Source organism: Carcharodon carcharias, chromosome 22 (genome assembly GCF_017639515.1).
Source record: "Carcharodon carcharias isolate sCarCar2 chromosome 22, sCarCar2.pri, whole genome shotgun sequence".
NCBI lineage: Eukaryota > Metazoa > Chordata > Chondrichthyes > Lamniformes > Lamnidae > Carcharodon > Carcharodon carcharias.
This window is the reverse complement of record NC_054488.1, coordinates 62,129,764-62,154,909: the sequence shown is the minus strand read 5'-3', so window position 1 is coordinate 62,154,909 and position 25,146 is coordinate 62,129,764. Positions and strand designations below refer to the sequence as shown.

At 41.9% G+C, this 25,146-nt stretch overlaps 1 protein-coding gene across 2 annotated transcripts in view; it reads right to left on the bottom strand.

Annotated features, from left to right (window-relative positions):
* The window catches only part of LOC121293722 (C-Jun-amino-terminal kinase-interacting protein 4-like), a 240,007-nt gene that overhangs the window by 103,244 nt on the left and 111,617 nt on the right, over positions 1-25,146 (bottom strand). For both annotated transcript variants that reach the window (XM_041216938.1, XM_041216939.1), the window contains exon 4: positions 3,116-3,210. In XM_041216938.1, the coding sequence (XP_041072872.1) occupies positions 3,116-3,210 (95 nt within the window). The remainder of the gene's footprint in view (positions 1-3,115; positions 3,211-25,146) is intronic.

Here is a 25,146-nt window from a genome sequence, read left to right as displayed (position 1 = left end):
ACACGACATGGACTGCAGCGGTTCAAGAAGGCAGCTCACCACCACCTTCTCAAGGGCAACTAGGGATGGGTAATAAATGTTGGCTCGGTTAGCGAAGCCCACATCCCGTGAAAGAATAAAAAAAACTTATTAATACTGAGCACAATGCATGCATAACTGTGTCCAACATCACAACATTAGCTCAACTACCATTGTTAGGCTGAGCCTATAATACCTCTTTCAGTATGAAGAATTAGTACAAAAGTGAAAATCTTGCAAAAAGGGTCACTTCCAAAAATTAAACAATACTAGAAAAGCAAACAATTGAATAAAACAAGTACAAACGAATGCAACAACACAAACCATTTATTAATAATCTTTTCAAATCTTGATAGCAGAATGTGGCCACATTTGCACTCTGCTAGGAATTTTATTCCAAGTTGTAGCAGATTGTTGAGGGCCATAATCCCAATACCCATTCATCTATATCATTTTTTTGCATCAGTCTATATATCACAGATCCAGCAATATCACAGTTGGAAAGTAGGCAAAGGCCCAGACACTCATTGAATAGCAAGTCTCTTGGGGGCTACAGATGGAAAACAGTAGATCACAAGTAGCTCTCAGGCCGCATTATGAACCTCACAGATTTAAATGACACCGTTCAAGTTCACAATTGGTGAATGACAGTTGCAATGTATCTTTTTAACTTATTCTAAGAATTATAAAATCAATTTAACATACAACCTCATGATTTACACTGCAACTTTAATATTCAACTCTCCCTGTTGGCAATGGCTGTAGCTCTCAAACAGGGCAGTTTGAAGTTGTGACTCTTCTCATAGAATGTGAATTTACACATGAATGATTAACAAGCTGGAAGCCTTAATCTTCACTGTTAACTTAACATGTTAACTCTTTAGGTGCATTTTTAAACTCACTCGCTCACTATTCATCCAATTCAGGGTCATCGGGAGTCAAAGCCTATCCCGACAGGCAATGGGTGCTATGCAAGGTGCACCCAGGACGCCAGTCCATCACAGGGCACTCAAACACACACAAACAGACACACTGAGGGGCAATTTACCGTAGCCAATCCACCTAGCCAGCATGTCTTTGGACAGTGGAAGGAAACCAGAGCACCCAGAGGAAACTCATGCAGACCCGGGGAGACGTGCAAACTCCACACCGGAGGTCAGGATCGAACCCGGGTCCCTGGAGCTAGAGGCAGCAGCACTAACCACTGTGCCATCGTGCAGTTTGCATTTTAAATGCTATGATGTTTAATTGTTATATTATGCCATCATCTGACATCCAATCATAATCATAAAACATTAGAATTATCAACTGTTTTCCAATAATTGTACATTTACTGAACATTGGAATGACGTTTGAGCTGCAAGTCTTTTAACTGTAGCATGGAACAATTACAACCAATGACAAAATAGGTTCTTGAGTCCAGGAACAAGTGTTATTTGTAAGATTGACGTCAGTATATTCAGAAAACCAGTTGGCTGCTTTAAGTTAACATGTAGCAATCTAGTAAAACCTTTCATACTGCATTACAATTTACATTTAAAAAATAAATTCTTGTACCTTCACTGATCCAAATCACAGCATTTGAACATGATGAGCAGTACTCCAATAAATAAGTTGAAACAAAGTTATGTTGTTTATTCAATTAACTTAAAATTACACAAAAAATGCTGATTTACAAAGAACTATAATAAATTTATTTCAAGACATTGGAAATGCACACAACTAAAATTGTCACCAACTAGAAAACAAATTGTTGGTTACTGCACATTGCTAACAACTTACAAGATAGTTTATGTACTTGTGCCAAGAGAAAAGTAATAAAAAGTACAATTATTATTGAACAGAATTAGTCTACTATTCTCACAGACAACCCCGTGTCCATTACTCAGAATGCCTAGTACAACACCATCATTCACTGTGTTTAGATTTTCAGAAACAAGCAGCTTTTTTTATTCAGATACAAACAAAAAAAAATCAAAATTCTTAATCCTTCCAAAAAACACATATTACATTAAAAAATGGATGTTAATAAACAATTCATAAAGGCATAATAAAATTTTGTGAAGGAGCATACGTGCTCTTATTCACAATTCATTCAAACAGAAGCATTTTAACAAGCTGCTCAGTAGGATCAAACAGAGGAGGGGAAAGAGAAGAAAGAGATATATAGATATAACTGTAGATACATAATGTAAACATGGAAGATACCAGCAGTGGGTCACACACAAGAAATAGGCCACAGGACCAGTGAGTACCTTATTTTCCTTGGAAAATTCTGTGTCAGTGCTGAAAGGCCTGTTGAAACGGAATAGTGCACAAGCAGCAGAACAGATAGCGATACCAGGATAGCTGAATTAATGACCACCGCCCCGCCAACAAAGCCAAACACAAACAGAAGCATGCAACCAGGACTCATGGCTCTGTGCTGGCATGGTTGTGTTCAGAGACCAGAACACTGTGGGGAAGGTTACGCAGGGGTTGAGGGTGTATCCTTGGACTGAAAAATCTGTCACTCAACCACAGCCACAAAAGCGTGTGCTCGAAACAATGCCATCAAGCACACCCAGCGAGCTACATTCTGCAGCAGCTCACACAGAATGACATCATCCTGCTAATATTTAAAAACCGACGCTGATCACCTCAGCATCACTGCTGCAGCAGCAGCAACCATCACTCCGTTATCCATCCCCTCACAGCTACCCTGCTTATTGGTTGCAAAAATCCACTGCTTACATAATACGTGTACATAAAAGGAACCCTCATTATTCCGCACAAATAACCAGATTGGGCTCTTACAAAACATAGCCAATAGCAGAAGCTTAAAAGCCTAAAACCATCCTTTCAAAAACAATTATTAATAGAGAAGCTGTTTTATCAACAATTTTACAGCTATTAAATCAGTGGTCTCAGCATAATTATTTTAATTTCAGCCTATTAGCCAGCGACAGCTCTATTATACAATGCACTTGTCCCAACATCAGCCAAACTATTGTTCACTGCTCTGTCATTAGGCAAATGGGTCACTGATCACATGATCACAGAAACACATCGATACTTTCATTCTGCCCAAAAGGAGATAACAAGCAAGAATGTTTACCTAACTCTGCTGTGCACTCCAGGTTCCTGCACGTCTGCCCCAAGCAACTGGTGAAGTTTGGTTCGTTCCAAGTGCTCCATGTAATTGTGGATCATCTGCAATGAAGACGGAGGGAAAACATGTCAGGTTTATCAATGATTTATTGTTTCAAGAATAGATGTTTTATTAGAAAGTTAATGCCACTTAGTTTTACAACTGCAATGTAATGCAATGCTTGCAATACTCCTACTTTTCATATTAGTTTTTTTTGTACTTGGAATTCACTAAGATTGCATAATTGTTTATGAAGTTATGCTTCTTCAAAAACTCATTTGTGATTTTGGATGGATGAGGGGGTGAAGAAACTCCCACTGTATTTTCAGTAAAAAAAATGTTGAGGAGTTAACACTATGGTCCTTTTTTAAACTGGTTAAAAGAAATGAAGATTTATATGGTTTGAAAAGTATTCTGATAACCTGCCAATAGCTTAGAAGTATTAACGTGAGCAAAGAATGGCATCAACATAGCTATATAACATTCCATGTTAATTTTATGATCAACTCCAGTTAACTTAGCTCCCTTTTAAAATCACAGCTGATAGAATTTGCAATGTGAGTTCCCCTTTGACATCAGAATTCACTAGTTAAATAATGCTTCACCATACACAACAGACTACTGCTTCAAATTAATGATAATTCTTTGTAACATTTTTAAGTGAATCAGGATGTTAAAACTTATGTTTCATTGGGCACAAGACCAGAAACCCAATTTTACAATTAAAATCCTCACAGGTCAAATCTATTCTCGAAACACCTGTCTGATCTACATTACATGTTGGGTGGAAATCTTCACTCACAGGGCACCTCTGTTCAAACAACCATTACAGAGCAGATGGACTCAATGATGTTAGCAGGGGGTAGCACACTCAGCACGTCTGTTCCACATCAAAGGTTATGCAGGAAAATAAAAGCTCATGGTATAGGGGATAACATATTGGCATGGAAAGAAGATTGGCTGGCTAACAGGAAGCAGAGAGTAGGCATAAATGGGTCTTTTTCAGGTTGGAAAGATGTAACAAGCGGTGTGCCACAGGGGTCAGTGCTGTGACCTCAACTGTTTATACTTTATATAAATGACTTGGATGAAGGAATTGAAGGGATAGTTGCCAAATTTGTTTTTGACACAAATGTAGGTAAGGAAATTAAGTTGTGAAGAGAACATAAGGAATCTACAAACAGATATAGATAGGGTAAGTGAGTGGGCAAAGATCTGGCAGATGCAGTATAATGTGGGAAAATGTGCAATTGTCCATTTTGGCAGGAAGAATAAAAGAGAAGCATATTATCTAAAAGGTGAGAGATTGCAGAGCTCTGAGGTGCAGAGGGATCTGGTGTCCTGATGTACAAATCACAAAAGGCTAGTATGCAAGTACAGGAGGTAATTTGGAAAGCTAATAGAGTGTTAACATTTATTGCTAGGGGAATTGAATACAAGAGTAGATAGTTTATGCTTCAGTTATACAGGACACTAATGAGACCACATTTGGTATACTGCATACAGTATTGGTCACCTTACTTAAGGAAGCACTAACAGCACTGTGGGTGTACCTACATGACATGGACTGTAGCGGTTCAAGAAAGCAGCTCACCACTGCCTCATAGGCAATTAGGGATGGGTAATAAATGTTGGCCCAGCCAGCGAAGCTTCCATCCCATGAATTAATTTTTAAAAAAGAGTTGGAAGCACTTCAGAGAAGGTTTACCAGATTAATACCTGGAATGGGCAGGTTGTCTTATGAGGAAAGGTTGGACAGACTAGACTTGTATCCGCTGGAGTTTAGAAGAGTAAGAGGCGACTTGGTTAAAACATATAAGATCCTGAGGGGTCTTGACAGAGTGGATGTGGAGAGGATGTTCCCTCTTGCAAAAAATCTAGAACTAGGGGTCACTGTTTAAAAATAAGGGGTCGCCCATTTAAAACAGAGATGAGGCGCAATTTTTTCACTCAGAGGTCATGAGTCTTTGGAACTCTCTTCTTGAAAAGGAGGTGGAAGCAGAGTCTTTGAATATCTTTAAGGCAGAGGTGCATAGATTTAAGCAAGGGGGTGATAGGTTATTGGCGGTGGGTGGGATGCAGGTTTCGGGTTACTATCAGGTCAGCCATGTTCTTATTAAATGGCAGAGCAGGCTCGAGGGGCTGAATGGCCTACTCCAGCTACTTGTTCATATGTATGTACAGAACAGGAAACTGCCATATTCCCTTCCCATCCACCAAATTTTCCACCAAAGATTAGCTGATCAGCAGAAACTTGGAAAGTAAAGCTGTGCCATAATCAGTCTCTACAAGGCTAAAGAGAATGACAGTATAGGGCATAGTCACTGAAGGGAATACTCCTGGCTGACCTCACAACTTGAATCATTATATTTGTACTGAATGGTTGCCTGAAGTTAATGTTCATACATAGCAGAAGGCATCACCTTTTTTGATCCCCCACTACTCAGTGACTAGTGTAGGCATAAGAGCAATCTGCAATTTTCCATTTCAAAAGGGCATTTTTGTAACAAATGTCAATTGATTAAAAAAAAATTATGCACAACAAATCATGCTGCAGCTTATTGTTGGATTTAAAGGTGAACTGTTAATAACGAGTTGTGTTTTACATGCATTTTTTACTCCAAAAATAGCTCATTGATGGATAAAGGGAATGCAGTGGGTGAGTTCAAAAGGCATGCAATAAGGTGAATGACAGCAAGCTTGTTACAAAAATTCAAGCTTAAACTGAAATGCAGCGAATTGGTTCAAGAAGAAACAACAACACATTTAGGATCAATTCAAGAATGAAAAGATGTACCATTCCTAAGCTTATTCAATAAAGACTATTAGAACTTGGATGGAGAGAGAGCACAGTACGCAAGTTTGCTGACAACACAAAAGTAGAGAGATTGCCAAACAGGTTAAGAGGACCATAAAAGAATTCAAAAGGATTGATAGGCAGCAAATCATTTTAATGGAGAAAGCAGAACTGAGGCCATAAATATAAAATAGTCACTAATAAATCCAACAAGAAATTCAGGAGAAACTTCTTTAACCACAAAATGTGGCCAAGTAAAACAGCAGGGAGTCCTAGCAAAATTCAAGTCAATGGGAACCGGGAGAAAACTCTCCAATTGTCATACCGAGCACAAAAGATGATGGTTGTGGTTGTTGGAAGTTAATCACTCAGTCCCAAGACATTGCTGCAAGAATCTCTAAGGGTAGTGCAGCTCTAACAAGAGTCAAGAAGCTCGACACCATCCAGAACAAAGCAGCCTGCTTGATTGGCACCCCATTCACCACCTTAAACTTTCACTCCGTTCTACCATGGGTTCATTGTGGCAGCAGTATGTACCATCTACAAGATGCACTGCAGAAACTCTCCAAGGCTCCTTCAACAGCACTTTGTAAACCCACGACCTTTACTAGAACAAGGGCAAAAGATGCATGAGAACACCACCAACTGCAAGTTGCCGTCTAAGCCAGTCACCATCCTGACTTGGAAATATATTGCCGTTCCTTCACTATTGCTGGGTCAAAATCCTGGAACTCCCTCCCTAACAGCACTGTGGGTGTACCTACACCACATGAACTGCAGTGGTTCAAAAAGGCAACTCACCACCACCTTCTCAGGGCAATTAGGGAAGGATAATAAATGTTGGCCTAGCCAGTGACACCCACATCCTGTAAATGAATAAAAAAAGGAAAGGGAATTTTGCCAAAGAACGAACAAACAGCTAAATTAAACTCTATATAAAAAAGGAGATAAATCAAGTCGAAGGCACCATTGACCAATTAGCTTAACGTTAGTGGTAGTATAGATGGTGGAATACTTTCTGAATAGTAGAACACAGAAACCAAAAATATAGTGGACTAGTCAGCACAGGTTCCAATAGGGAAGGTCATGCTTGACAAAACTTATTGAATTCTTTGAAGTATTTAACAGGAAAAAAAGAGAAGTATAATGCAATGGATGTGATATATGCATTTGCAAAAAAGCATTCAATAAGGTACCACATAGTATACTCAAGACTAAGGTCAGAACTTGTGGAGTCATAGAAACATAGAAAATAGGAGCAGGAGTAGGCCAATCAGCTCTTTGAGCCTGCTCTGCCATTCATTATGATCATGGCTGATCACCCAACTCAATAGCTTGATCCCGCTTTCTCCCCATATCTTTTGATCCCTCCCGCCCCAACAGCTATATCTAACTCCTTCTTGAAAATATACCGATGTTTTGGCCTCAACTACTTTCTGTGGTAGTAAATTCCACAGGTTCACCATTCTCTGGATGAAGAAATTTCTCCTCATCTCAGTCCTAAATGGTCTACCCTGTATCCTCAGACTGTGATCCCTGGTTCTGGACTCCCCCACCATCGGGAACATCCTTCCTGCATCTACCCTGTCTAGTCCTGTTAGAATTTTATAGGTTTCTATGAGATCCCCCCTCATTCTTCTGAACTCCAGCAAATATAATCGTAACTGACTCAATCTCTCCTCATATGTCAGTCCTGCCATCCCAGGAATCAGTCTGCACCCCCTCTATAGCAAGAACATTCTTCCTCAGATAAGGAGACCAAAACTGCACACATCCCAGGATTGGTCTTGCCAAGGTCCTGTATAATTGCAGCAAGACATCCCTGCTCCTGTACTCGAATCCTCTGGCTATGAAGGCGAACATACCATTTGCCTTCTTTACCCCCTGCTGCACCTGCATGCTTACCTTCAGCAACTGGTATACGAGGACACCCAGGTCTCGTTGTACATTCCCCTCTCTCAATTTATAGCCATTCAGATAATCTGCCTTCCTGTTTTTGCTACCAAAGTGGATAACCTCACATTTATCCACATTACACTGCATCTGCCATGCATTTGCCCACTCACTCAGCTTATCCAAATTACACTGAAGCATCTCTGCATCCTCCTCACAGCTCACCCTCCCACCCAGCTTTGTGTCATCTGCAAATTTAGTTCCCTCATCCAAATCATTAATATATATTGTGAATAGCTTGGGTCCCAGCACCGATCCCTGTGGTACCCCAATCGTCACTGCCTGCCATTCAGAAAAAGACCTGTTTATTGCTACTCTTTGTTTCCTGTCTGTCAACCAGTTTTCTATCCATCTCAATACACTACCCCCAATCCCATGCGCTTTAATTTTATGCGCCAATCTCTTACGTGGGACTTTGTCGAAAGCCTCCTGAAAGTCCAAATAAACCACATCCACTGGCTCCCCCTCATCAACTCTACTAGTTACAGCCTCGAAAAATTCCAGTAGATTTGTCAAGCATGATTTCCCTTTCGTAAATCTATGCTGACTCTGTCCGATTCTGCCACTGGTTTCCAAGTGCTCAGCTATTATATCTTTTATAATGGACTCTAGAATTTTCCCCACTACCGATGTCAGGCTGACTGGTATATAATTCCCTGTTTTCTCTCTACCTCCATTTTTAAATAGTGCGGTTACATTACCTACCCGCCAATCTGTAGGAACTGTTCCAGAGGCTATCGAATCTCAGATGACCACCAATGCATCCACTATTTCTAGGGCCACTTCCTTAAGTACCCTGGGATGTAGATTATTAGGCCCTGGGGGCTTATCGGCCTTCAATCCCATCAATTTCCCCAACACCATTTTCCCTACTAATATTGATTTCTTTCGGTCCCTTCCTCTCACTAAACCCTGTGTTCCCCAACATTTCTGGTATGTTATTGGTGTCCTCCTTTGTGAAGACAGAACCAAATTATGTATTTAGTTAGTCAGCCATTTCTTTGGTTCTCTATTATAAATTCGCCTGTTTCTGACTCAGGGACCTACATTTGTCTTCACCAATCTTTTTCTCTTCACATACCTATAGAAACTTCTACAGTCAGTTTTTATGTTCCCCGCAAGCTTACTCTCATACTCTATTTTCCCCTTCTTAATCAATCCCTTGGTCCTCCTTTGCTGAATTCTAAACTGCTCCCGATCCTCAGGTCTGTTTTTTATGGCCAATTTGTATGCCTCTTCCTTGGATCTAATTCTATCTCTAATTTCCCTTGTAAGCCATGGTTTGGCCACCTTTCCTGTTTTATTTTTGCGGCAGACAGGAATAAACAATTGTTGCAATTCACCCATGCGCTCTTTGAATGTTTGCCATTACCTATCCACCGTCATCCCTTTAAGTAACGCTTCCCAATCCATCATAGCCAACTCACGCTTCATACCAATGTAGTTTCCTTTATTAAGATTCAGGACCCTAGTCTCAGAATCAACTACGTCACTCTCCATCTTGATGAAGAATTCTATCATATTATGGTCGCTCATTCCCAAAGGGCCTTGCACAACAAGATTGCAAATTATTCCTTTCCCATTACACAATACCCAGTCTAGGATGGTGTGTTCTCTAGTTGGTTCCTCAACGTATTGGTCCAGAAAAGCATCCTGTATACACTCCAGGAATTCCTCCTCTACGATATTATTACTAATTTGATTTGCCCGATCTATATGCAGATTAAAGTCACCCATAATTACAGTTGTTCTTTTATTGCATGTCAGAGGGGAAGTACTATAGCAGATTGGAAAGCAAGTTGGCTGCAGTTACTTAAATTGGCAAATGCTGGGAATTGTTGGTCACCAATTACGTAAAAGATTTGGATTCATTAATTGAAAGTACAGCTTCAAAATCTGCAGATGGGTGAGTAGTTAATATAGAGGAGAGCTGTGACAAAATGCAGGAAAGAATTAGTAAAATTTCAGAATGGGTGTGAAATTGACAAACTAAGTTCAATATAGAGAACCATGAGGTAATACATTTTTTGGTAGGAAGAATAAGGCAGCCACATCCTCCTTGAAAATAACTACATGGGACCAGAGAGATTTGGGGATATAGATACACAAGCCACTAAAAAGAGCAACACAGGTTAATAAAGCTGTTTAAAAAAAAAAACAAAACACTGGGGTTCATTCTAGAGGGATAAAATTTAAGAGTTAAACTTGTATATCATCTGAATTAGACCACATTTGGAATTTTGTGAACTGTCCTCGTCTCCATATTATAAAAAAAGATATAGGCATTACAGAAGGTACAAAATAGATTTGCTAACATCATACAAGAAATGAGAGATTATACCTTTCAAAAGGAGGTTGAACATGCTGGGGCTCTTTTCTGTAGGAACACGACGACTAAGGGCCTCACGAGGATACACGGCCAGGCCGGGATACACGGCCAGCAGGATTAGTTTTGCACTATGCCAAAGAACTAACATATGCACAATGAACCAAGTAGTCTCCTCCCGTGCTGTAAACGTCTGCGTTACTTAAGCAACATAAATATAATCATAATAGCCTCACTCGCACAGTAATATCAATGCATCATATTGCATGTAATGAATTATGTTGATTAGAAAGTTCTCGGTGTTCTCTTGTTCATCTATGCTGAGCTACTTAAATGTTTAAATTTGGCCAGTGGCGACAGTTACAGTCATCCTCAGTACTCCTGGGTTCAGGAGGAAACATAAAACTACAGAGCTCCTGGAGCAGGTCACTATCCGGTGACCTCTGCTTGAAGCTACCAGCTTATGGACATTGGTTGACAGGATTAGGTTTACACTCATATTTTGAAGCTCACATTTGGAAAAATGCCACCTAGCCAACAGGGGGCAGCTGGCACATGCAGAACCTTATCCCAGCAAGAGCTAGAATGCCAGATGAGGAGAGGAAATACATCCATTTATTTAAAAAATACATGATTTGATTATGTTAAGAATGACACAGACTTCTTGTCATGCGTCTCTTTCTAAACAAACGGTTTCATAACCAAGATACTTCAAGACAGAGCAGGTACATTATCTGAAGTGGTAGCTGTTCATTTGACTGGCTCTACAATGTCATTAGGTGTTTTTTGAGGGGATTTAAGGGAGGGATAGCACCTCTTACAGATCAGTTCACGGCACTTGAGTGGCACATCCTGTATTGGTCCTCATCTTCATCCAACTCGTACTTGTGGCTCCAAGTAGTTGTTAGCATAAGACAACAAGCGCACCCCAGTGACCACTTCGACAGGTGCGTCTAACCAGGTGAAGGTAGCTGTCAGGTCTCCTACCCTTGGCAACTTATGAACTGCAGCGGTTCAAGAAGGCTGCTCACCACCACCTTCTCAACAGCAATTAGGGATGGACAATAAATGTCGGCCTAACCAGTGATGCCCATATCCCATCAATGAATGAAAAAAATAATTGAGTACCCTGCAAAGACTTATTCCTGTAGACTGGGCAGATGAGACCAATCTAAAGTCCAAAGTCCAACGCTCTTGAAGGCAGATCAGCATCGCGTTGTGGAACACGCAGAGTTCAACAAGACAGAGGAGATGTCCAGGTCACCCATTGCCTCTGGATTTAACGCCAGTTGTCTATACTCGTCTTGCCACTGGACCATATAGGCCAGGACAAGAGAGTGAGGCTGATGATGCGCAACTCTCCCTCATTATAATCCAATTCACATTCAAGTCATGTTTATCATCCTTCTATCATTTGTCATCCATTATCCATCTGCCACAAGTCCTATGTCAATGGGTATGTGATGTGACAGTAAGTGTAGATTTACTGGGAGCTGCAGTTGCAAACCTGCACACAGGCAGCTCAGGCCACTGTGAAAAAGGATGCTCAATACATTGAGGATAACTGGGCAAACTTCAGAGATATAGTGAACTCCACTACTCGAGGGTCCTTGGCCCAACCTCTCATAAGCACCAAGATCAGTTTGATGAAAACAATGAATAATCCAGAAACTACTGGAGGAGAAACATTGTCTCTACAGAGTTTACCACAATGACAAGTCATTGGTATCCAAGCACGATGCCTACCAAAAGATCCGTAGGACTATCCAATGTAAGCTCAGAGAGATGCAAGACACTTGGCTGAATCAGAAAGTAGACAAACTTCAGTAATATGTTGACCACAAAGACTGGAAGAGGTTCTATTATGCTCCAAACTCCATCCACAGGTTCGTTCACAATCCTCACAGCTGTCGGGTCAACACTGCTCACAGAAAAAGCCAAAATTCTAGAAGGATAGGCAGAAATCACATCCTCACTTGGCTTCATCCATCAATGAAAAAACATTAAACAAGCTGCCATCACTGGGTTGTCATCACTGGTCTTTTGATGACCCTCCCACCATGTTAGGAACAACAAACGCAAACAAACTCCTTGTCTAGTGGCCATGTTCCAGGAGCCGATGCTATCCCAGCTGAGGTCCACAAAGCTAGAGGTTAATGCCTGGTCAACAAGCTCACTGAACTCTTTCAGCATCTGTGGGAACAAGGAACCATCCCACAAGAATGCAACAATGCCTCCACTGTCCACCTGTACAAGCAGCAAGGAACTCGCCAATCTTGTGACAAGCATAGAGGAATCTCACTTCTCTCCATCACCGGAAAATTCTTTGCCAGAAACCTTCTGAACTGTTAAGTGCAACAACTCAACCAAGATCTGCTGCCAGAAACTCTGATTTCAGAAACAACCGATAAGGCTTTTGTAATTAGACAGCTCCAGGAGAAATGCCAAGAACGGTGCATGGACCTCTATACCACATTTGCTGACCTGACCAAGGCCTTTGACATAGTAGGCCATGAGGGCCTTGGGAAGGCAATGGAGAAATTCAGCTGCCTTGACAAATTCATCACAATGGTTTGACAGTTCCAAGAAGGCTTGCTGCGTGTTTCCTGAATGATGGCGAGTCTTCTGACCTATTCCCAGTCACTAATGAAGTTCGACAGGGCTGTGTGCTAGTGCCAACAATCCTCAGCATGTTTTTCTCTGCCATGCTCTCTGATGTCTTCCACTCTGGTGATATTGCCATCGAAATCAGGTACGTATGGGTGGGAAGCTAGGATGGCTCCATTCAAAGGTCAATTCTTTAAGAAAATACTTCGCAATTTCCTATTTGCCAATGACTGTGCACTAGCTTCCGGTTCAGAGGTGGTGGACAAGCAATGTATCGTTGACTTGTTCTACAATGCATGTGACAATTTTGGCCTTATGATCAGTACAAAGAAAACTGAAGTAACATACCGGCCTGCTCCAGTAAAACTCTATCTTGAGCCCAAGATTTCAGTCCATGGCCAGAAACTCAGCAGTGGAAAGGGTCACTCATCTCAGCTGTACACTTTTCTCAAGCTGTCTACATTGATGATGAGACACAGCAAGAATTGCCAAAGCAAGTGTTGCTTTCGGCAGACTTTGAACATCAGTCTGGGAATGAAGAGGAGGAAGTCTGCCCGCCAAACTGAAATTCTACAGAGCTATAGCGCAGAGAACATGCCAAGAACAGCACCAGGCATACCTAAAAATGTGAAGTTATAACACAGACTACTTGCATGCCAAACAGCAGAAACAACATATGATAGAGCTAACTGATCCTACAACTAACCAATCAGATCTAGGCTCTACAGTCCTGCCACATCCAGTTGTGAATGGTGGCGGACAATTAAACAACAAACTAGAGGAGGAGGTTCCTTAAATATCCCCATCCTCAATGGTGGGGGAGCCCAGCACATCAGTGCAAATGACAAGGCTGAAGCATTCGCAACAATCTTCAGCCAGAAGTGCCAAAGGGATGATAAAACTTGGCCTCTTCCTGAGCTCCTCAGCATCACAGCTGCCAAATTGATTCACTCCACTTCACTGTTCCAGTACAGCTGCAACATTGACATCTACCCAGCAATGTGGAAAATTGCCCAGCTATGTCCTGTCCATAAAATGCTGGGCCAATTGCCGCCCCATCAGTCTACTCTCGATCAGCAGCAAAGTAATGGAAGGTGCCATCGACAGTGCTATCAAGCGGCACTTACACAGCAATAACGTGTTCACTGATGTTCAGTTTGGGTTCCACCAGGGCCACCTGACCTCATTGCAACCTTGGTCAAACCATGGACAAAACAGTTGAACTCCTGAGGTGAGGCAGGAGTAACTGCTCTTGACACCAAGGCAGCATTTGATCGAGTATGGCACCAAGGAGCCCTGGCAAAACTGAAGTCATTGGAGCAGTCCATGTCCAAATGCAGCAAGACCTGGAAAACATTCAGGCTTGTGCTGATAGGTGGCAAGTAACATTCACACCTCAAGTGTCTGTCAATGACCATCCCCAACAAGAGAGAATCTAACCATCTCCCCCTGACATTCAATGGCATTACCATTGCTGAAACCCCCCACCATCAACATCCTGTGGGTTACCATTGACCAGAAACGGTACTGGACTAGCCATATAAATACTATGGCTACAAGAACAGGTCAGAGGCTGGGAGTTCTGTGGCAACTAACTCAGCTCTTGACTCCCCAAAGCCTGTCCACCATCTAAAAGACACAAGTCAGGAGTGTGATGGAATATTATCCATTTGTCTGGATGAGTGCAACTCCAACAACATTTGAGAAGCTCAACACTTCCAGGTCAAAAGCAGCGTGCTTGATTGGCACCCCATCTGCCACCGACGCACAGTGGCAGCAGTGTGTACCATCTACAAGATGCATTATAGCAACTCACCGTGCTTCCTTCAACAACATCTTCCAATCATACAACTTCTACCACCTAGAAGGACAATGTTAGCAGATGTATGGGAACATCACAACCTGCAAGTTCCCCTCTCTTCACTGTCATTGGGTAAAAATCCTGGAACTTCCTCCCTAATAACACTGTAGGTGTACCTTCGCCACAAGGGTTGCAGTGGTTCAAGAAGGCAACTCACCACCACCTCAAGGGCAATTAGGGATGAGCAACAAATGCTGGCCTTGCTGATGTTGCCCACATCCTGCAAAAGAATAAATTTTAAAAAGTCCTACTAACTCTGCTTTACAGATGCGAGACTTCAACTGTGTTCTAGCGTCATGCCAAGAAGCTCAACCACTTTCACTTAAACTGCATTCAAAAGCTTCTGAAGATCAGATGGCAGGACAATCAGATACCAGATACTGAGGTGCTCAGCCATTTGGCATGCCAAGCATCCACATCATCCACACCATATTGAGAGTCACAACTGATGTGAGCTGGTCACGTAGCCAAAATGCCTGACACTGCTTAACAAAGCGATTCTTCTATGGACAGCTTGATTCTGGGGTGCTCTCATGGTGGTCAAAAGAAGTGCTACCAGGATACACTGAAAGCTTTGATTAGAAGGTTGGTGTCAACTTCAAGTCCTGGGAGAAGCTTGCTCAAAATCACAGCATTTGGCACAACCAACTAAACCACAGTGCAGCATCCTTCGAAAGCAAGTGCATATCAGAGACAGAGGGAAAGCACAAAGAGAGGATATCCCAAAAGAGCAAGTTGCCCAAAAACTCAATTGTCTACGGTATCCTGTCCTAATTGCAGCAGAACCTTCCAGGTGCAGAACAGCCTGAACAGTCACCCAAGCACCCACCGGAACCCTACCAAACATCCCAATGATGAAAATGTTCACCTTTGCTACGAAGAACAAACAAGAGGTGATTTTATTTTGGGTTGAGTGGCATCAGCTCTGAACGCAGAGCTTCCGTTCAACTGGCAGCACACTCTCTATCCTTTTAAATCTCCCCTTTCCTATGACTAGAGTACCCACAATATTCCCTCATTCCATGATATCACTTGCCTCCACATACCCTACCTGTTAAAAAATAGTGAAGGCGTGCAGAGAAAGATAAAACCCATTTTACACCAGTTCAGGGGAGGTTGCTCGGGACAGTGGGGGGAGGAAGTTGGAGACAAGAACAGGCTGCCAGCAGCAAATACGGATACAAGAGAAATTAAGGCACGGGGCAGGAAAAAGCATTGGAAAAACAGAGCCAAAGGAATGCTTAAAGTTATAGTGGTAAGAGAAAAAGGGAAAAATTCAAAAAGCTTGTATGCCTGGGAATGGGACGGAGATGGTGTTCATTTTGCATAAAATAAAACTAAATTAAAAAGATAAAACAATTGTTCTTTTTAAAATAATTTTGGCCAGCTGAATAGAGAGTTTGCAGGCCCACACACAGTCACCCTATGTTCACAGTACTTCATACAGCTACACACCATGATACTGTCCTTTTCTGACTGTCTGGCAAAAGTGGAGGCTTTGAAGGCCAATAAAGAAACTCTCTCTCTCTCTCTCTCTCTCTCATTACCCCCCATGAAACATTCATCACTACCTCTTCCAATTTTTTTTCCCGAGTCCTTATACAGGCTGCCAGCAGACTGAACCTTATAAAGACTTCTTGTTCCCTTCTAATGGTTCGAGGGCGGTTGGTACCAAGATGCCCGGAAATGGTGCAAACCTTGGTTCGTCTCTTCTTTTATTCACTTTCAGGATAAAGAGTCGAATAAGGCAGTGCACTATTGAGATTCTCTGAAAAGCTGCACTGTTTATAAAGCACATGCAGCAGGACTGTTCATTTCCCACATTGTTTGCAAAGCTGTGTGGTTATTTATTACAGCCTTGAACATTTGATGGGCCTCTGCTTCATACAAATTGATCAATCTGCCATGTCTCATGGCCTAATTTCTCTGTTAGATGACATTGGTCTATCAGAACTCAAACCTTTGAGGAGAAACCAATAGATTTGAACCGTGAGGCCCATTTTCTTTAGTCAATTCTACTTCTTGAGCCACAGAGTTTTGCTGGAGCAGAAGTCCTGCCAAGTGGCCATTCTTTATGTGTATACCGTGACAGCACATACAAAGCAATCTGGGAATCTAATCCCGTTCTCACGTGACTGGGCTCACGGTATATCCATCAGGAAACCCTAGCTCACTGATTCTTAGCCAAGGCACAGCAATCTATACAAGACCCTTGCTAGGATCAGCTAATTTGACACGCATCTTGAATTACACCTGACTGATCTGCATGGCTGAGTTATAAATTGGTTTTACCAGATGTCCTATCAGAGGAACTTAAGGAACAACTGTTTTCCAAAAAACAAATTCTAGAAATATTCATATTACTGGCCAAGATATAAAATAAGAACTAGGAAAACATATGTACCTCACAAACAAAAACTGAGCACATCACTTTGGCCCAACTTGGCCATGTTTATTTGTGCTATATATACTCTTATCAAATCTTCTGTCCCATGCCGAAGACAGGGAGCAAAATATATACCTACGTCAATCTGGCTACTTTATAAAATTATCTATTTTAAAGATGGACAAAAGCTTTCCTCGGACTTGCCTGATTAGCCATTACTCATACCAAAGAAATTTCTAACCTTCAGAAACCAGCACGTACCTTGTCATCTTTAAATAGGTGCTAATGCCCGTGACTGCAGAAAATCAAATTCCAAAGCAATTCACCAACACCATTCACATTTCTACGGCAGAGCTCTCACCAACGGAGATGGTCTGTCTGCAAGGATAAAAGGAACCCTGACTCCTCCATTAAACCTCTCAAGATTTCAGACCTGGAAAAATACATCCTTTGTCCAGCAGCCAGAAGTGGTGGGAGGTATATCAAATGATCTCTCCCAAGCTGCTAGAACCTGATTATTGCCATGTGGAACTGAACCCAGGTCATCTACCATTTTTACCACCAAACAAGGTAGCAACAGAATGAGCTCAGTCCAAGTAAATTGCCTGACCCTAATCTATACTGTGAACTATTGGAACATCGGAACTCCTGTAACTGGGCCAATAACACTAATTCATCTCTACATGCCTTCTTCCATCAGCGAAGTCCTCGCTTCTGGAAAGACAGATCATCCTGCAACAGTTTCAGCCTGCTTGCCTCTAGAAGGATACGCCACTGAACTTTTGATTCTGAACTCTGGGCTCATGTGAAACCATAACTCAGTCTTGCTTGGTACCCCTTCCTTTCTCTTATCCCTCTTTTATTGTATGAGTGCAAAAGGGACAGAAGTTGCAAAACTCCTTCCCACGTTTTGTGTGTGTATAAAATAACCCAATCCTCTTATTTAACCTTATCTCGAATTTGCTGTAGGGTTATTACTATCACTCCAAAAGAAAGGTTGGGGAAACGACACCACCACTTATAATGGGGAAATCTGGAATCAAAAACACCTTTCTGCTTAAGTGTGGGTGGTGAGGAGGAGAAATCAGGGCTGTTTAAATTAATCCCCCTCCTGTCCCTAACAGAAATTGGGGGCTTGTTCAGGAATGATCCAATTTGAATTTGACCAGAGTCCAAGTTAAGAGATGAGCCAAATTAGAGATGGAAGAGCCAACTGGAAGCTAAAAGAGGGAAACTCGGTGGCTGGAATAAATTTTAAGACGAGTAACTTACCACAGCAAATTCCTTGTCCTAACACTAAGAAAATGGCAATGCTTGATGCCCAAATGTTTGCTCAGCAAGAGAATTTAAACAGGGAGTCTTTGGCAGCCCTTCACACATATCAATTGAAAGCTGTAGTTAGGGAGATACAGTTCAAACTGCCCAGCAAAATCAAAAGAAACAAACTAATCCTGGCATTGGCAGAACATCAGGATCTGATGTCACCAGTAGAGCAGTCAGATGAAGAGCTCAAAAATGACTCCGAATCCCCTTCCCTAGCCAATTTCGAGCTGGAAAAGCTTAAATTGCAGTTAGAATTTCAGGAGGAGGGGGGGAAGAAAGCCCGAGAAAGGGAAGAGAATTCTAGCTCTGAAAATTGGAAATGGAGCTAGCAGCTCAAAGGGAGAGAGGGAAAGCAAATAGCTAGCTGCAAGGGAAAATCTCTCTCCACCCAGAGCACCCCTAACCCGGAACCACTCTCTGATGCCCTCACACATGCGAGGTTGCTTCCCAAATTTGAAGAGAATGATGTGGAGTCTTTTTTTTTAAATCACCTTTGAGAAAATAGCAGGACAGCTAAAATGGCTCTGAGTGATGCAGGCATTGTTAATTCAAGGCCAGCTGTCAGGGAGAGCCCAAGAGGTCTACTTCATGCTGCCTTCTGGAGGTGCCCCTAAATTATGAGCAGACTAAGGCTTCCATCCTAAGTGCCTACAAGTTAGTTCCAGAGGCATACAGCCAACAATTCCGGAACACTCGTAAGAAGCCAACCCAAACCTACAGTGAGTTTGAATGGCTGAAACAAATCATGTTCGTCTGATGGGTAAGACCCCTATAAATCTCATGCTTAGAGGTTGCTTGAGGTGGTACTGTTGGAGGAATTCAACGTGCTGTTTAATAAGAATATGAACTTCAATGCCAGTGTGATGCCAGGTATGTAGGCTGTACATCCTAATGGCTAGTGGATCATATCAGACACAGGGCGCTGGCAGAAATTTGACGAAAGCTTGGCAGTTAACTGTTCCCTGGTGCATTCTCCATGGCAATGCCTCGGCCAGAGTCATTTTGCCAACCAATCAGCACCCTCTTCTGATGCAATATAAACTGTTGTTCTGCTTTGAAATTTGGTGTTCTTGCAAATAAGCTTTGACAGCATGTCACTTTTTTCAGTAATAAACTATCCTTTAGTTAACAACTGTAATTGGGCACCAATGAAAGGAAAGCTTTTGGGTAGAATTACACCATCGAAAGAATTATATTAATCATAGTATGTGTAGGCCCCCTTAAGATGTGCAGGAAATCATATTAGTGGAAGAGAAGAATCATATCTATGACCTTCCATGTCAATTCCTCTGATCGGTATTCACAATAGACAATTATCAGAGTATTCCTGGGCCTGTGACATGTCGTCAGGGATACTTCACAGAATTTAACAGAGAGATTAGCATATCAATCAATGATAAAGGAACTAGAATAACCAAACACTCCAATGTCCTAAACTCTGAATACTCTAGAGAATACTGCAGTTATGAAAGAGGCATGCTCAGAGTTGAAGAATGCTACAATTGCTAGGGAAATTCTAGTAGATTGAAAAGCTTTTCTCTTAATTATTTCAGAAAAAGTTTTCCAGAAAGGTGAAGGGTTTGGGAGTGTGGAAATCACACCAGAATGTGCTCGAGTAACACACAGCCACATATCTGCAAATTTCAATCCACAATATCAAAAGTTACACATCAGAAAGACAGGAAGGCAAAAGGTGATAGTGAGAAAGAATGATCAGATGAAAAAACGATAGTGGCTTCTCATCAGGTCAGAAATTGGAGAGATAGTGCAGGAGGGAGCGTTTTAGATTTTTGGGACATTGGGATCTGTTCTTGAAGAGGTGGGGACCTGAACAGAGCCAGGACCAATGTCCTTAAAGGGCAGATTGCTAGTGTTATTGGGGAAGAGGTAAACTAACTTGGCAAGGGGATGGGAACCAGGAGATAACATTAGAGAGGAAAAACAAGGTGCACAAAGAATTGGGAAAGCTGGAGTAAGGCTGTGAAGAAGGGTCATACGGATTCATAACATTAACTCTGTTTTTCTCTCCGCAGATGCTACTAGACCTGCTGAGTTTTTCCAACATTTTCTGTTTTTGTTGTTAAAGTAGATAGCTGTCAGGTTGATCATACAAGTGAAAATTAGGCTGAATATAGAAAGTTCAGAGGGGCAAGTGGAGAAAGAAATAAGTGAAGTAAAGAGACAGTATGAGAGGAGACTGCAGCTAACATAAAAAGGAAATCCAGAAGTCTTCATATAAATAGTACAAGGGTAGCAAGGGCATGGATGGGGGGTTATTAGGGACAAAAAGGGGGATTTATATGTGGAGGGAGGGGGCATGGTTGATGTTTTAAACGAGCACTTTGCAACTGTCTTTACCAAGGCAGAAGCTGCTTCCAAAATTAGTGAAGGAGGAAATAGCTGAGATACTGGATAAGTTAAAGTTTAAGACAAAGGGGGTTCTGGAATAGCTGGATGTTGATAAGTCGCCAAGACTAGATAAAATACTTCCATCGGGGTCCTTGTATATAAGGGTAGAAATTGCGGAAGCTCTGGCCATAATTTTCAAATCCTCCTTAAATACAGAAATGGTGCCAGAGGACTGGAGAATTGTAAATGTTACACCCCTGTTCAAAAAAGGTTATAAGAGTAACCCCAGCAACCACAGGCCAGCTAGTTTATCCTCAGTGGTGGGAAAGCTTTTAGAAATAATAATCTGGGATAAAATCAACAGTCACTTGGACAAATATGGATTACTTAAGAAAAGCCAACACAGATTTATTAAAGGAAACTAGCAATCGAGTGTCTTGCTGAGGTAAGGCTTGATGAGGTTAATGCGGTGGGGGTGGTGTACAGGAACTTCCAAAAGGCTTTTGATACAATGCCACATAACATGCTTGTCAGCAAAGTTAAAGTCCACGGTATAAAAAAACATTGACAAAACGGATACAAAGTTAGATGAGTGACAGGAAAGGGTAGTGAACGGTTGTTTTTTGGACCGGAGGAAAGTATATAATGGTGATCTCCAAGATTGTACTAGGACCACTGCTTTACTTGATCTATCTTAATAACCTAGACTTAGGTGTGCAGGGAACAATTTCAAAAGTTGCAGATGACACAAAAAGATAAAGAGAAAAAGGGAAAAAGGGAGGCTTATGGCAGATACCAAGGGCTCACAGCAGTGGAGGCCCGAGGGGAGTATAGAATATGTAAGGGGGAAATTAAAAAGGAAATTAGGAGAGCAAAAAGGGGCATGAAAAAACATTGGCAGGTAAAATAAAGGAAAATCTGAAGTTATTTTACAAGTACGTTAAGAGTAAGAGGATAACTAGGGAAAGAGTAGGGCCCTTAAGGACCATTGTGGTAATTTGTGTGTGGAGCCGGAAGACGTAGGTAGGGTTCTAAATGAATACTTTGTGTCGGTGTTCACAAGTGAGAGGGATGATGTGGGTATGGAAATCAGGCAGAAGGACTATGTTTAAATTAAAGAAATTAGCATAGAAAGGAAGAAGGTTCTAAGTGGTCTGGCAGGCTTGAAAGCAAATAAATCTGCAGGCCCGGATGAAATGTATCCCAGGGTGTTGAGTGAGGCAAGGGAGGAGATAGCAGGGGCACTGGCAATAATTTTCAATACCTCTCTGGCCACAGGAGAGGTGCCAGAGGACTGGAGGACAGCCAATGAGTGTGGTATCGTTATTCAAGAAGGGAGGAAGGGATAAACCAGGGAACTACAGGCCAGTCAGTCTAACCTCAGTGGTGGGTAAACTATTGGAAATGATTCTGAGGGACAGAATTAATCTACAATTAAAGAGGCAGGGATTAATCAAGGACAGTCGGCATGGCTTTGTTCAGGGGAGGTCATGTCTGACCAATTTGATTTGAATTTTTCGAAGAGGTGACCAGGTGTGTAGATGAGGGCAATGTATTTGACGTAGTCTACCTGGACTTCAGCAAGGCTTTTGATAAAGTCCTGCATGGGAGACTGATAGTGAAGATAAGAGCACATGGGATCCAAGGCAATGTGACAAATTGGATCCAGAATTGGCTGAGTGGCAGGAAGCAGAGGTAAATAGTGAGGAGGATAGCCTTAGATTACAGGAGGATATAGATGGGCTGATCAGTGGCAAATGGAATTTAATTCAGATAAGTGTGAGGTGATGTACTTGGGCAGGACAAACAAGGCATGGGATTACACGATGAATGGTAGGACCCTGGGAAGTACAGAGGGTCAGAGGGACCTTGATGTGCATGTCCACTGGTCCCTTAAAGTAGTGGGACAGGTAGATAAGGCGGTTAAGAAGGCATTTGGGATACTTGCCTTTATTAGCCATGGCACAGAATATAAGAGCAGGGAGTTATGCTGGAACTGTATAAAATGCTGGTTAGGCCACAGCTAGAGTATTGCATGCAGTTTTGTAATCCGCATTATAGGAAGGTTGTGGTTGCACTAGGCGGAGTGTAGAGGAGATTTACCAGGATGTTGCCTGGGCTGGAGAGTTTTAGATATATGAGGAGAGATTGGACAGACTGGGGTTATTTTCCCTGAAGCAGAGGAGATTGAGGGGGGACATGATTGAGGTGTATAAAATTATGAGAGGCATAGATAGACAGGAAGGAACTTTTCCCCTTGGTGGAGGGATCAATAACCAGGGGGCATAGATTTAAGGTAAGGGGCAGGAGGTTTAGAGGGGATGTGAGGAAGAATTTTTTCACCCAGAGGGTGGTGAGAATCTGGAACTCACTGCCTGAAAGGGTGGTAGAGACAGAAACCCTCATAACATTTAAGAAGTATTTGGATGCGCATCTTCGATGCCATGGCATACAAGGCTATTGGCCTAGTGCTGGAAAATGGGATTAGAATAGTTAGGTACTTGTTTGACCGGCGCAGACTCGATGGGCTAAAGGGCCTTTTTCTGTGCTGTAGACCTCTATGATTCTAAAATTTGGAAGTATTAAGAAGTGTGAGAAGGACAGAGATATACTTCAGGAGAACACAGACACGTTGGTGGAATATGTGAACACATGGCAGATGACATTTAATGCAGATAAGTGTGACGTAATACATTTCAGGAGGAAGAATGAGAAAAGGCAATATAAAATAAAGGGAATATTTCTAAAGAAGGTGTAGAAGCAGATGAACATGAGGGAGTATGTGCACAAAATGTTGAAGATGGCAGGGCAGGTTGAGGAAGAAGTTAATAAGACATACAGGATCCTGGGCACAGATTTAAGATAGAAGAAGCTAAAGTGACACGAGAAAAAACTTTTTCATGCAGCACGTGGTTAGGATCTGGTATGCACCACCCGAGAGTGTGATGGAGGCAGATTAAATCAAGGATTTCAAAAGGGTATTGAATAATTATCTGAACAAAAAAAAAATTGCAGGGCTACTGGGAAAGGCAGCAGCGCACAACTAACTGAGGACAGCCAGCAAGGATAAGAAAGGCCGAATGGTCTCCTGTGATTTTAGGTGATGCAAACACCCCTTCTGCAGCAATTTCTTCAAAGCCCTAAGTTGAAAACAGTGTTTGTTAACTGATAGTCACTTAGACCTGGGGACTTGTAAAGCGAGTCAGGGAAGAAGCCCTTTCAACAACATTCAGGATGCTTCTGGACAATAAAACAAGCAGGCACAAAAGGGGCATGGCAACCCTAACTGAATACACAGAGAACAGAGATCTTGGATTCAGTGTGAGCAAGAGAGGTGCATGCACACCCGCATGCTCACCCACACACACACACATATTATGTATGTGAGAGAAGAGAGTTTCCAACTGAATACCCAAAAAGGCAGCAGACACATGGGAACACCACCAACGAGAAGCTCCCCTCCAAGTCACTCACCATCCTGACTTGGAAATATATCGCTGTTCCTTCACTGTCGCTGGGTCAAAATCCTGGAACTCCCTCCCTAACAGCTCTGTGGGTGTACCTACACCACCTGGACTGCTGCGGTTTAAGGAGGCAGCTCACCACCATCTTCTCAAAAGGCAACTAGGGATGGGCACTAAATGCTGGCCTAGCCAGTGAAGCCCACATCCCATGAATAAATATGAAAAATTAATTCAATCACCTGATTCTTTTTGATTTTGTGTTCCCCATTGCCTTCATGTCGAGATAATTGTGGTGACAGAATCTTTCTTATCAAGATCTTACAGTTCCAAATTAGCTGCTCTGCCACTTCTAATCATTTTAAAACTGAATGACCCAATTCTCCTTCCTAATGTGATCGAATCTGAAGGAGACGTAACATTTAACCTCTCACTTCCCTCCAGAGATATATGATGTGGTGCAGTGATCTGATTGTTAACTGGGTAGCAGGTCATAATCAGATGCAAATTTAAAATACAAATGGCTCTATACATCAAGTTGCTGAACCTCTCAGTCCCAGAAATCCAAGTCCCAAAAATAAAGTTTGAAATGCAATTTCTCCTCTTTTACTAATGAGATATCCTTGGCTGCACAATGGATATACATTCTATTTCTGAGCTTCTTCCATTGATAGCAGACGTACGTGCATGCAAAATCATGACAAAACCAATTTTTTAAGACACAGAAAAGGGACTGGCTAAACAATTGAGGAACAAAGATGAAAAGAAATGGAACAACCCTCCACGAATTTGCAGCAAAGAAAAGTGGGGTAAAAACCAGCTTCTACTAACCATAGATTCATTTTCAGTTCATTTTCAAGTTCAGCTTCATGCATGGGGAAAACCAGTGACTCAATGTGTACATGGTATTTTAACACAGGACATCAACTTGCTTC